General features: G+C 41.5%; 1 protein-coding gene across 4 annotated transcripts in view; it reads left to right on the plus strand.

Moving 5' to 3' along the window:
• The first annotated feature begins 2 nt into the window (after positions 1-2).
• Positions 3-13958, plus strand: part of SLC39A9 (solute carrier family 39 member 9) — a 45198-nt gene continuing 31242 nt past the window's right edge. The window contains exons 1-2 of one of the 4 annotated variants that reach the window (XM_019969117.2): positions 3-226; positions 555-808. In XM_019969117.2, coding sequence (XP_019824676.1) covers positions 695-808 — 114 coding nt within the window. In that variant the 5' untranslated portion in view covers positions 3-226; positions 555-694. Of the gene's footprint in view, positions 227-250; positions 809-4071; positions 4504-13958 lie in introns of those variants that run through there. The other 3 variants (XM_070797766.1, XM_019969116.2, XM_070797765.1) reach the window with 3 other exon arrangements.

Raw genomic sequence — 13958 nt, forward strand, 5'->3', positions numbered from 1 at the left:
AATCCGGAAGTGGATGTAATGAAGAGGTGCCACTTGGCGGCCATGGCAGCTGTAGTATCGGTGGCTCCGGGTCAAGGCCCCTCGGAGTGGAGTAACATGGGCAGCACTGGGTATAGGGTAGAGACAGCTTTGTATCAGCTTCACTGCTGAACTCCACTACCCGCCATTACCGGCCTGCAGGACTCCTTTCCCCACTCTAGACTTGGAGGAGAGTTTGCCGTGATTGGTGGGCTGGTCCCGGAGCTGGGGGGGGGTGGGCGATCACCTGCGGGGGTGCCCCAGGGAGATAGGGGAGCAGGGAGAACGAACTAGTTCACTTGGGTTTTCGTCCTTTTCTTGCTGCCATCGGGAACATTGCTTGTGGAGGAAGTAGGCCCATTGTGCTGCCCGTATTCCGACGATTGAACCAATAGCTCCTTCGTATAGTTTCCCATTGACTTCTCATCTCTGTTAACCCATGGGAATCCAGTGACTGGTATATGAAAACTTACGGGCTGGGACCTAAGATTGCTGAAAGTTGACTCTAGTATCAGCAAAAGGCGGGCTCTTTACAGGTACGTTCAAGAGAGAAGTGCCTCGTGAACGCATCTGCCGGTGGGGAGGACGAGAACTGGAAAGTCCACCTGTTCTCTTGGAACAATCACACGTGTTTAAGGACCCGAGCTCCCGAAAAATTATAGACTAGTGGTATTGGATGAATAAAGGAAGCAGAATGGATGATTTCATCTCCATTAGCCTGCTGTCTCTGGCTATGCTGGTGGGATGTTACGTGGCTGGAATCATTCCTTTGGCTGTTAATTTCTCGGAGGTAAGCGCACAGTTTTCTATTTTCTATCAGCTGTCAGGATGGCAGCTAGGAAGTAGTGACAGTTGAAAGGGAAGCTGCTTCCCCATTTAATAGCAGAGCTAAAGGTCTTCTTAAGGATGACTTTTTTCAGAAGAGGCAAAACATTTAATAATAGAAACAAACCTCTTATTTAGCACGAGTTCTTAACGGAGAGGGGTAGGGGCGGGAAGTGGTGGATCCACTGAAGATCCTTGGGTACTCTGAACTTCCTGAAATTGAATACCAAAATTTGGGACTCTGTACATTTTCCGGGAAAGACACCATAATGTTATTTTGATACCCAGAAGTTTCAAAGAATCAAGGTTCTGGATTGCTGTCAAAATATACATGAAGAATATTGTTTGTTCATATGAGTTGAAATCAATATAATTTCTTTTTGAGAAAATCAGGCATAGCTTTTTGGGAAAAGGTTTTTTTTTTTTTGGATACTTGTAATTAGAATGAAGTAAGGAAAAAAACTAGATTGTTCTTAACTCAAACTTCCTTTTAAAGGAGAACATTGGCTAGGTTTTTGAAATTGTTTTCAAATCTGTTTTCTTAGAAATGAATTTTTTTGTTAGTATGGTTTGACATTTTGTTTTAATTTCTTTGGTTGTTTATTATCACTTGAAGGAACATTAACAGGGAAGAAAGATAGATAAACGTATTGTTCAATGGAAGTGCAGATGGATTCTTTGGGCTGTTGTAAGGAGTTCACAGCTTGCACAGTGCTCAAAGATTAGGGGAGAAAAACTACTGCATTCAGGATTTCTTAAGTATACCTTGATGTTCAACAGTAAGATAGTTTCACTGTCAGTCCTGAAAGTGCTTTCAAAGAAAAGGGAAGTGGAGAATGGTCTGAAGTAAAGGAAAGGTATAGATGAGCTGTGAGGTAGACCTTGAGTTAACCTGAGGGAAGAGAAGGCATTGGTGGTAAAGAAAATAGCCTGTGGGTGAGAAAAAAGTTGGGACTAGGTGTTATGAGTTTAAGAAATAAACCCCGTAGTCAGATAGAAGGGGGACTTGAATTGCTGCTGCTCCTTATCTGTTTCCTTTTTGTTTTTGGTTTCTTTTAGCATCTAATGACAGAGAAGGCAATGGCATCCCACTCCAGTACTCTTGCCTGGAAAATCCCATGGACGGAGGAGCCTGGTGGGCTGCAGTCCATGGGGTCGCTAAGAGTCGGACATGACTGAGCGACTTCATTTTCACTTTTCACTTTCATGCATTGGAGAAGGAAATGGCAACCCACTCCAGTGTTCTTGCGTGGAGAATCCCAGGGACGGGGGAGCCTGGTGGGCTGCTGTCTCTGGGGTCACAGAGTCGGACACTACTGAATCGACTTAGCAGCAGGAGCAGCAGCAGCATCTAATAATAACATTGAACTACAATTTTTTGAGCATATACATTACCTAATTTCATTAAAAAAAAACAACAACAGTGAGGTACAGATGAGGAGACTGAGACTTAAATTATGTAACTTGGACAAGTTTATGAAATGTGTTAGAATCAGAGCTGATCTGGATTTTTCTGGCTCAGAACAGTTCTTAGCCACTCTGTCCCTTGAGGCGTAGTAGTCCATATCGCGAATCTAGCCTACAGATGTATTTATTTATTTGGCTGCACCAGGTCTTAGTTGTGGCCTGCAGGATCTTTAGCTATAGCATGTGGGATTTTTTTTTTTTCTTCAGTTGTGTCACGTGGGATCTATTTCCCTGACCAGGGATGGAACCCAGGCCCCTGCATTGCAAGCACGAAGCTTCAACCGCAGGGCCACCAGGAAAGTCCCTGGATTTACTTCTTTAGATTAGCAGAGTATTGATTTTATTGTTACTGTTTTTTTGTCTTTATTCCTCAAAGTAACAGTTGGCTAGAGCTGAGTAGTGGTAGATTGTCATGGTCCTTCTTGGCTGTGAAGCCTGCTTCACTCATTTGAGCTACCTGCCTGCCCAGTACTTTGTGAGTGTGCTGTATCTCCTCTGACTAAATCATGAAAAAGAGTAAGAGTGTCAATTGCTCAGTCGTGTCTGGCTCTTGACAGACCCATGGACTGTAGCCTGCCAGGCTCCCCTGTCCATGGAATTCTCCAGGCAAGAATACTGGAGTGGGTTGCCATTTCCTTCTCCAGGGGGTCTTCCTGACCTAGGGATTGAACCTGGGTTTCCAGTACTGCAGGAGGATTCTTTAACACTGGGCCACCAGGGACTGAGTCTTCTAATTACATTAGAATTGAATTGACATTATTAGGGTTGACATTTGTGAAGTTTAAATTGGTTTGTATATTTAAAGCCTCAGTAGAGATAACATTTATGAAGAATTATAATTAATTCAAATAAAAGACTGATAAAACTTTTTATTTCTATAAAATTCCTAGACTTTTCCAGTTTCAGTATTTTCTCAAACTGTTTTCAGTGATTTTTGCAATATGCAGGTATATGCTATCCTCTTTTCTCACTTAAGGAAATGTGTCCATGAGTGGTGTAATTAACTAGGCCACTAATAAAGATAATTAGTATGGTATGTCATTTATGGCTTTCTAAATTGATGGTCAGATGGTCTTTTTCCAGCTGTAGTTCTTTTTTTTTTTTTTTTTAATATTTTATTTGTTTATTTTATTTGTTTTTATTTCTTTCTTTGACCGTGTTAGGTCTTAGTTGCAGCATGTGGGATCTACTTCTCTGACCAGGGATGGAACCCCTGGCCCTGCTTTGGGAGCATGGAGCCTTAGCCATGGACCACCAGGGAAATCCCCCCAGCTGTAGTTCTTGAAATGCTATAACTCACCATTCATATCTATTCATTATTACAGCAGGACCACTGCATTTTGAGCTGTTAGGATAAAAAAATTAAAGTTATATATAACTTAGTCAAAGACATTTTAGAATTCAGCTGGTGATTTTTGTCTCCTAGGAATTAGCATTTTTTTCCAGACAGATTATACTATTATTATAAATCAACATATTGTGAAACTGCTGCCGCTGCTGCTGCTGCTGCTAAGTCGCTTCAGTCGTGTCCGACTCTGTGCGACCCCATAGACGGCAGCCCACCAGGCTCCCTGTCCCTGGGATTCTCCAGGCAAGAGCACTGGAATGGGCTGCCATTTCCTTCTCCAATGCATGAAAGTGAAAAGTGAAAGGGAAGTTGCTCAGTTGTGCCCGACTCTTAACGACCCCATGGACTGCAGCCCACCAGGCTCCTCCGTCCATGGGATTTCCCAGGCAAGAGTACTGGAGTGGGGTGCCATTGCCTTCTCCGATTGTGAAACTAGTAGATAATAAATCTGTAAAAAATGAACTTCATTCATGAAGACCAAGAAACAGAGTTTCTATCCTTAGAGAATAGCTCCCCAAATTCCTACATTGACTAAACAATTTTTCTTTTTAAGGACGTGTAGCTTTTCTTTGGGACTGGAGTTATTTATAAATAAAAGGACCAATAAATCTAATTTATCTTGTAGTTAACTTTCATTTATATGAGAAGATGTTTTTATTCATGTTCTTAATCTAACTACTACTTTGTCTTTCAGCACTTTTTTCTTCAGAATTTCTCAGAGCAGGAACAAAAGATCAATAAAGCCATTAATGATGGCAGGATTAGTATTTAGAAATGAGATAAAGTCAAGTAGTCTGAAATTACTGTGGCAGTGGTATCTGTCTGCCATGTCTGACCATCATGAGGTATGTGTGTCATTGATTTCTTAGTCACCTTCTCCAACATGCCTTGTCCCCAAACCAACTTTCTCGATTGATGGTTTTGTAACTTCCTTATGCCTAAATGGGGGTTCACAGATGGCGCTAATGGTAAAGAACCCACCTGCCACTGCAGGAGACACAAGAGACTCAGGTTTGGTCCCTGGGTTGGGAAGATCCCCTGGAGGAGGGCATGGCAACCCACTCCTGTAATCTTGCCTGGAGAATCTCACAGACAGAGGAGCCTGGCAGGCCACAGTCAGTAGGGTTGCAAAGAGTTGGATACGACTGAAGTGTCTCAGCATACATGCATGCCTAACTGATTTCTAGAATAAAGGAACAAAATCTCTGATTCTCAAATGCATTTATAAGTGACTGATAATCGAGGTATTTTCTTCTTCAGCATATGAGCAGGAGAAAAATTAAACTTGTAAAAGCAGCTGAAACATGCTTTATACAAATAAGGTTTTGTTGGATAAAGGAATTGGACACACTAGCAACTACATTGTGTTTTTAAGATTCAGCTGTTGAGCAGTTTTCTTTGGCTCTACGTGAAAATGCTATATAAGTAGGTTGAGAACCTGTGGCTTAACATTTTGTTGTTGTTCTTTAGTCTCTAAGTCGTTTCTGACTCTTTTTGTGACCCCCATGGACTGTAGTCTGCCAGGCTCCTCTGTCCATGGGATTTCCCAGTCAAGAATACAGGAGTGGGTTACCTTCTCCAGGGGATCTTCCTGACCCAGGGATCAAACCTGCACCCCCTGCATTGTAGGCAGATTATTTATTGCTGAGCCACCTGTGAAACATTACCTAGGATAAACAGCTCATCAGGTGCTCTGATGAGTGAAGTTCAGATGGCTAGAGTGAGATTTTAGATCAGTGATCGGAGGATTATCATTTACCTGAGCATGTCTCCGCTTTGTAACAGAGCTGGTAACAGAAAGCAAAGCATTTGCCCAGAGCTCTAGGGCAGCACTCCTCAAACTCTGGTGCTTGACCAGTTTTATCTTTAACTTCATTCCTTTGCAGAGCAGTATACTTGTGAAAATAAAATGGGAAAAAAGGCATGCAGAATACAAGCCCAGGTGTAGTATCGTGAGATTTAACAGACATATAACTACTCCTATAGTTGTAAAGATCATATTGCTATAACATTTTTCAAAGACTTCCTCTCATGTTGTACTCGGTGGTGGTGGTTTTAGTCGCTTAGCCATGTCTGACTCTTTGTGACCCCATGGACTGTAGCCCCCCAGGCTTCTCTGCCTGTGGGATATCCCAGGCAAGAATACTGAAGTGGCTGCCATTTCCTTCCTCAGAGGATCTTTCTGACCCAAGCCTCGAACCCGCAGGTCCTGCATTTCAGGCTTCCTCCTGCATTGGCAGGCGTATTCTTTACTACAGCCCATACTTGTTGCAGACAATTTTGGATTATAATGCCACATTTTTTCATGTGTTAAAACAGTATAGATCCATAGATACCCAGATATCCAGATGAAAGTAGTGTTACTCCTATCTCAATAAAGTTTTTAAGGTAATTAGTAAGCACTCATTTCAAAAGGAACTGTCTGAGACAGTGTAGTTCAAAATCAGTGTTGCACAAACTGTTTTAACATCCAACTCTCTTCTGTTAAATGGCCTTGTAGGATTGTTGTGAGAATGTAAGGAAATAACATAAGCACAGGGCTTAACAATGGATCTAGAACATAAGAATTTTAGAAAACATTGAGGATTATTCTCAGTACTGATTGTGAAAACTTTCTAAAGATTTTCATTTTTATAACTTTGTTCTAAATTATTCTCGACCCAGGGATTGAACCCAGGTCTCTCGCATTGTAGGCAGATTCTTTACTGTCTGAGCCACCAGGGAAGTCCTCTAAATTATAATTTTAAAACCTTTTCTTTTGGAATAGACTTCTAATAATGGGTAAACTCCTCCCTTCCCTACCCCAAATCATGAAACTTCTCTGTAAAGAGAAGGTCTTGCTTCGGGGTTGGCTTTCAAGGTCACTGTGAATGTTTTTTTTGGAGAGGCCAGGTCTTTTCCACTGGTCTCCCTCTTGGAAGACCAGTATAGTATTTTTCTCAGTATTTAACTTTTTCTTCTTCTTTTTGTTAAACTTTTCTGGTTCAGATTACTTTATGGTTTTCATTTCTTAATTGAGCCCTGACTCATACAGCCCAGGTAATGGGTCATAAAGGCTTCCCAGGTGACTCAGTGGTAGAGAATCCCCCTGCCTGTGCCGGAGACAGAGGTTTGATGGATGGGTCAGGAAGATCCCCTGGGGGAGGACATGACAACCCACTCCAGTATTCTTGCCTAGGAAGTGCCATGGACAGAGGAGCCTGGTGGGCCACAGTCCATAGTGTTGCAGACACAACTCAGTTGTGGACACAATTGAGCACGCACACACAATGGGTCATAAAATCATGTAACTACTGAGACTGAACAGTAAATCAGCCCTGGAGTGAGGTAAAATGGTCCACGTGTCATGATATGTGGCAGCTGACCTCCAGGGTCAGTGCCTAGGGGTCTCAGGGAGTCATGAGAACTGTGGTCAGCCGTGGCACAGAAGAGCAGGTGTCATTTAATGACACCAGCCCTGGCATTGCCAAATCTTCCTGCTTTTCAGAAGTTGAAAATATTGAATCTTCTAAATTTTATACTTTGGTTGCTAATTCAAGTATTATTACATTGCTGTGTGGGTCAAAAAACCTATGTTTATGAGCTGCCAGTCTCAAACTTCTGGGCTGGACTGCTGATTCCTAAGCTCGCTGTGAAGTAAAGAGCAAACTAGCAATAGAAGGGGAGGGACAGCAAGTAGAGGAAACAAGTCACAGCATGCTGACAAATGGGGGGACTGAAAAAATTTCAAATTGCTACAAAACCTCAAAGCACAGTTGTTTAGAACCACTTTGAAAAGGGGAAACGTCTCTATCTGCATATTAAGGGCACTGTGCTCTCTAATCCCACAGTATAATAACAATAGCTACAGTATCAACTTATGTGTTAAGTTCTGCTATGATTAACAGTGACCTTGAAAGGGAAGAGCCTCAAGCTTTAAGTTCAAAGCCACTATTTACATACCCTCTAAATAAAAAATTTTTAAGCCTAGCTGTATAATTGAGGCTCTTTGTGGAAAATTTGTAAAACATGATAAAGTGTGAAAGGAAAATATTATCCCAGTGGAGAATCACTAGTAACATTGATTAGGAACTAGTTAGTAACTAGTAACATTGTTTCTTTGCGTTCATTTTTTTTGCATGTTTGTTTGCATTTTTAATATGGTTGATCAGTGTGTGTGTGTCTGTGTGTGTATACATATATATATATATATATATATATATATATTTGCATTCCCCCTTCTTTTACCTGGTATTCTTTTCATTAAAAACATGCTCTAGGCACTTTTGGCCTCATTTGGCCACACCTTGTGGCTTGTGAAAACCAGGGTTTGAACCGGAGCCCCTGGGCAGTTAAAGAATGGAATCCTCACCACTACACAGCCAGGGAGTTCCCTCTAGGCACTTTTTCTTGTCTTCAGTACATTCAGTTATTTTATGTACAGAAATTCTTATTATGCATTTGTTTTCAAGTTTTTGCCATGGTGCTGTTGGGTTTTTTAAATGATAATAGTGTTGAATGGATATTTTTGTGTGTAATGCTATGACCACATTTCAGATTCTTTCCTCAGGAGTAGAATGACAGGATTAAGGAGCATAAATATCCTCAAGAAGAGTCTCAGTCTATATTACCAGGTTTTCTTAATGTATTTTGTCCAACAAATGCAAATGACACTGTATTCTCACAAACACTGAGTACCATCATTTTTAATTTTTAAAACTTGGCTAATTTGATCCAAAATCACTGCAGATGGTGACTGCAGCCATGAAATTAAAAGATGCTTACTCCTTGGAAGGAAAGTTATGACCAACCTAGATAGATTATTAAAAAGCAGAGACATTACTTTGCCGTCAAAGGTCCGTCTAGTCAAGGCTATGGTTTTTCCAGTAGTCATGTATGGATGTGAGAGTTGGGCTGTGAAGAAAGCTGAGCGCCGAAGAATTGATGCTTTTGAACTGTGGTGTTGGAGAAGACTCTTGAGAGTCCCTTGGACTGCAAGGAGATCCAACCAGTCCATCCTAAAGGAGATCGGTCCTGGGTGTTCTTTGGAAGGAATGATGCTAAAGCTGAAACTCCAGTACTTTAGCCACCTCATGCGAAGAGTTGACTCATTGTAAAAGACTCTGATGCTGGGAGGGATTGGGGGCAGGAGGAGAAGGGGACGACAGAGGATGAGATGGCTGGATGGCATCACCAACTCGATGGACATGAGTCTGAGTGAACTCCAGGAGATGGTGATGGACAGGGAGGCCTGGCATGCTGCAATTCATGGGGTCACAAAGAGTTGGACACGACTGAGCAACTGAACTGAATTTGATAGAGAAAAATTATTTTTTTCTCAGTTCAATCAAACTTCTTGTGTATTAATAATATTCGTTGTCAGTGTTTTCCCAGGTCTTTCCCATGCATCAGTGTGTTTTTGTTTTTGTAGTCACGTTGAGCAGTCTTACGAGATATGGTTTTATTTTTAGAAAGGACTCACAAAAAGAAAAGCAAGTTGGTCTTGTTTTCTGAGATTGAAAGAAGTAGCATCAATCGAGTATTGCTTGTTATTACCTCTATGCAAATGAATTTAGGAAAGGGAAACCTGTATGCCACTGGCATAATGGTAACGATGCAGCATTGTTCACTCGAACTTTCATCCAAGTATCTGGGTTTTGCACTGTGATTCTTGTGGAGGAGCGGCTTAGAAGCATTTACGGCACGCTCCCAATGAGGTTGGAGATAAGTGCTAGTGACAACTACTCTGTATTAAGTGTGCTCACATCATATGCCTACATGATAGTACTAGTAGTGGCAATCCTGTCTTCCAGAAAAGGATATTGAACTTGCTTAGTGTCGCAGCCACGGCTTAGAGGCAGGATGCTTTTAGACATCTTGTCTCAGTTGTCAGGACTTGAAGAATCAAGTTCACATTTGAGTTTTCTTGATTACTGTTACTGTTACTGTAACTTAGCAGTAGATCATGTAGTAGGTAAAGGAAGTGTCTCCTTGAAGCAGGTTTATTTGTAAGAATATGGAGAAAGCCTTTATTGCTTCAACAAGAGTTACTTTGTGCCCTGTGATATTTCATCCCTTCAGTGCTTCCAGCTTTGAAGGGGTCAGTCTTATAACAAGAGACGCATCTTTCATTTTTTAGGAAACTGCAGTTGAGGCTTTTCAGTACAACATGAGCATGGTATAAGGGAGATTGAAATAAACAGTCTTCAGTATTAAAAGCTTTTAAAATTATTGGCATGTCTTTAATTGAACCAAACAATTTATTGACTGTTTCTGTGAGCAAGGAAAGAAAAACCATTTAACTACCTTGGTATCTGCCAAGAAAACTAAACTGACTTCAAAGCTTGCACTACACTGATAGCTTAATGGCACTGAGTACAAACTGCTGCTTTAATTAATAGTTCTGGTCAGTCCTTTGGCTTAGTCAGCTACAGACATGAAATTGTAAAATGAGATAACATCAGACAAACGGCATTGCACAGTTCATGCCTCTCTTGAGCAAATATTTCACTTGTTCAACAGATACTATTGCTTTGGGAACTCTTTTCATCTTGATGCTAATGCTATGCTAAGTCACTTCAGTCGTGTCTGACTCTGTGCAACCCCAGAGACGGCAACCCACCAGGCTCCCCCCTCCCTGGGATTCTCCAGGCAAGAACACTGGAGTGGGTTGCCATTTCCTTCTCCAATGCAGGAAAGTGAAAGTGAAGTCGCTCAGTCGGGTCTGACCCTCAGCGACCCCATGGACTGCAGCCCTCCAGGCTCCTCCATCCATGGGATTTTCCAGGCAAGGGTACTGGACTGGGGTGCCACTGCCTTCTCCGTTTCATCTTGAACCACACGTGAAATTTGTACTTCTTCATTTAAATATAGCTTTTCAGTGATTTACCGTAAGCAAAGGAGAGAACTTGTCAGCGTTTTGATTTTGACATGTACTCTGTTCTGAGATTAAATAACAAATTGTGAAGTTGTGTGAAAGAATACAGCTGTACAAATAACATGGAGCCACATCTCAAGTGCTTGAAATAAATTGAGTCTAAAATGATTCAGGTAATTTAAAAAAATTTTTTAAGAAAAATTGAAACTGTAACCCACGGCTGCTGCTGCTAAGTCGCTTCAGTCATGTCCGACTCTGTGCGACCCCATAGACGGCAGCCCACAAGGCTCCCCCGTCCCAGGGATTCTCCAGGCAAGAACACTGGAGTGCGTTGCCATTTCCTTCTCCAGTGCATGAAAGTGAAAGTAAAGTCACTGAGTCTTACCCGACTCTTAGCGACCCCATGGACTGAGGCCCACCAGGCTCCTCCGTCCATGGGATTTTCCAGGCAAGAGTGCTGGAGTGAGGTGCCATTTATGCTTATTTTTTTGACTATTTGATTTTTTGTTTCTGTCAGAAGTGTTCCCTCTGTAATTAGGTGACCATGAGAAAGTTACTACACGTTTATCAACCTGATCAAAGTTATGTACAATAAATAATCTTCGTATCAGTTTGCTGGAGATTGAAGCAGTGACTAAATAGTGATTGAAACAGTGCTAAAGATTGAAACAGGTTTTGAACTTCTTGGGAAAAAAAGATGTCATTTAAGGTATTTGCATTAATGAGACAAATGACTGCGTTGCCTCACATTTACTGTGGTGGAATCCTATTATGGTTCCTTATTTTATGTACTTTAATACCCCTTGAGCCAAAGGATAAATTCTGAATCAAATAACCACGGAAAATTCTAGATATGGTTACACTTTGAAGGGACATGTTAGGCCTGTTAACCAGCACAAGTGTTCTAAAGAGGTTCCAGAGCATTTATATATTTGTTGATATTAAGGGCCAGTTGAATGGCAGGTACCAAGTCCCCAGTGCCTTGTATGAATCTGGGTATTTAATTCATTCTCTTTGTATATGTTTAGGGAAGAATCTGTTATGTGTCAAGATCCTACTCTATAAGTATTCAGCAGTAAATTAAAAGTTTCTGCCTTCACAGAACTTAAAATTTTGGTGTAAGGAGTTCCAAGAACAAACATAGATTTGTCTGACTTGGTTAAATAACTTAGTTAAGTGTAGGAGGTTTAACTTCATTTGGTAAAAAAATGTATGTACTCTAATTTCAAAGTAGACTGAAAACATCAGATCAGATCAGATCAGTTGCTCAGTCGTGTCCGACTCTTTGCGACGCCATGAATCGCAGCACACCAGGCCTCCCTGTCCATCACCACCTCCCGGAGTTCACTCAGACTCACCTCCATCGAGTCAGTGATGCCATCCAGCCATCTCATCCTCTGTCGTCCCCTTCTCCTCCTACCCCCAATCCCTCCCAGCATCAGAGTCTTTTCCAATGAGTCAACTCTTCGCATGAGGTGGCCAAAGTACTGGAGTTTCAGCTTTAGCATCATTCCTTCCAAAGAAATCCCAGGGCTGATCTCCTTCAGAATGGACTGGTTGGAATCCTTGCAGTCCAAGGGACTCTCAAAAGTCTTCTCCAACACCACAGTTCAAAAGCATCAATTCTTCGGCACTCAGCCTTCTTCAACAGTCCCAACTCTCACATCCATACATGACCACAGGAAAAACCATAGCCTTGACTAGACGAACCTTTGTTGGCAAAGTAATGTCTCTGCTTTTGAATATGCTATCTAGGTTGGTCATAACTTTCCTTTCAAGGAGTAAGCGTTTTTTAATTTCATGGCTGCAGTCACCATCTGCAGTGATTTTGGAGCCCAGAAAAATAAAGTCTAACACTGTTTCCCCATCTATTTCCCATGAAATGATGGGACCGGATGCCATGATCTTCGTTTTCTGAATGTTGAGCTTTAAGCCAACTTTTTCACTCTCCACTTTCACTTTCATCAAGAGGCTTTTTAGTTCCTCTTCACTTTCTGCCATAAGGGTGGTGTCATCTGCATATCTGAGGTTATTGATATTTCTCCCGGCAATCTTGATTCCAGCTTGTGTTTCTTCCAGTCCAGTATTTCTCATGATGTACTCTGCATATAAGTTAAATAAACAAGGTGACAATATACAGCCTTGACGTACTCCTTTTCCTATTTGGAACCAGTCTGTTGTTCCATGTCCAGTTTTAACTGTTGCTTCCTGACCTGCATACAGATTTCTCAAGAGGCAGATCAGGTGGTCTGGTATTCCCATCTCTTTCAGAATTTTCCACAGTTTATTGTGATCCACACAGTCAAAGGCTTTGGCACAGTCAATAAGGCAGAAATCGATGTTTTTTCTGGAACTCTCTTGCTTTTTCCATGATCCAGCGGATGTTGGCAATTTGATCTCTGGTTCCTCTGCCTTTTCTAAAACCGGCTTGAACATCAGGAAGTTCATGGTTCACATATTGCTGAAGCCTGGCTTGGAGAATTTTGAGCATTACTTTACTAGCCTGTGAGACGAGTGCAATTGTGTGGTAGTTTGAGTATTCTTTGGCATTGCCTTTCTTTGGGATTGGAATGAAAACGGACCTTTTCCAGTCCTGTGGCCACTGCTGAGTTTTCCAAATTTGCTGGCAGCACTTTTTGAGTGCAGCACTTTCACAGCATCATCTTTCAGGATTTGAAATAGCTCAACTGGAATTCCATCACCTCCACTAGCTTTGTTCGTAGTGATGCTTTCCAAGGCCCACTTGACTTCACATTCCAGGATGTCTTGCTCTAGGTCAGTGATCACACCATCGTGATTATCTGGGTCGTGAAGATCTTTTTTGTACAGTTCTTCTGTGTATTCTTGCCATCTCTTCTTAATATCTTCTGCTTCTGTTAGGTCCATACCATTTCTGTCCTTTATAGAGCCCATCTTTGCATGAAATCTTCCTTTGGTATCTCTGATTTTCTTGAAGAGATCCCTAGTCTTTCCCATTCTGTTGTTTTCCTCTATTTCTTTGCATTGATCGCTGAAGAAGGCTTTCTTATCTCTTGCTATTCTTTGGAACTCTGCATTCAGATGTTTATATCTTTCCTTTTCTCCTTTGCTTTTCACTTCTCTTCTTTTCACAGCTATTTGTAAGGCCTCCCCAGACAGCCATTTTGCTTTTTTTGCATTTCTTTTCCATGGGGATGGTTTTAATCCCTGTCTCCTGTACAGTGTCATGAACCTCATTCCGTAGTTCATCAGGCACTCTATCAGATCTAGGCCCTTAAATCTATTTCTCACTTCCACTGTACAATCATAAGGGATATGATTTAGGTAATACCTGAATGGTCTAGTGGTTTTCCCTACTTTCTTCAATTTAAGTCTGAATTTGGCAATAAGGAGTTCATGAAAACATAATACAGTAATTTTAGCTCACACTGCCTTTCCTTTGAGGAAATATTACAAAGTGAGATG

Source organism: Bos indicus, chromosome 10 (assembly GCF_029378745.1).
Source record: "Bos indicus isolate NIAB-ARS_2022 breed Sahiwal x Tharparkar chromosome 10, NIAB-ARS_B.indTharparkar_mat_pri_1.0, whole genome shotgun sequence".
In the NCBI taxonomy this organism is placed as follows: Eukaryota; Metazoa; Chordata; class Mammalia; order Artiodactyla; family Bovidae; genus Bos; species Bos indicus.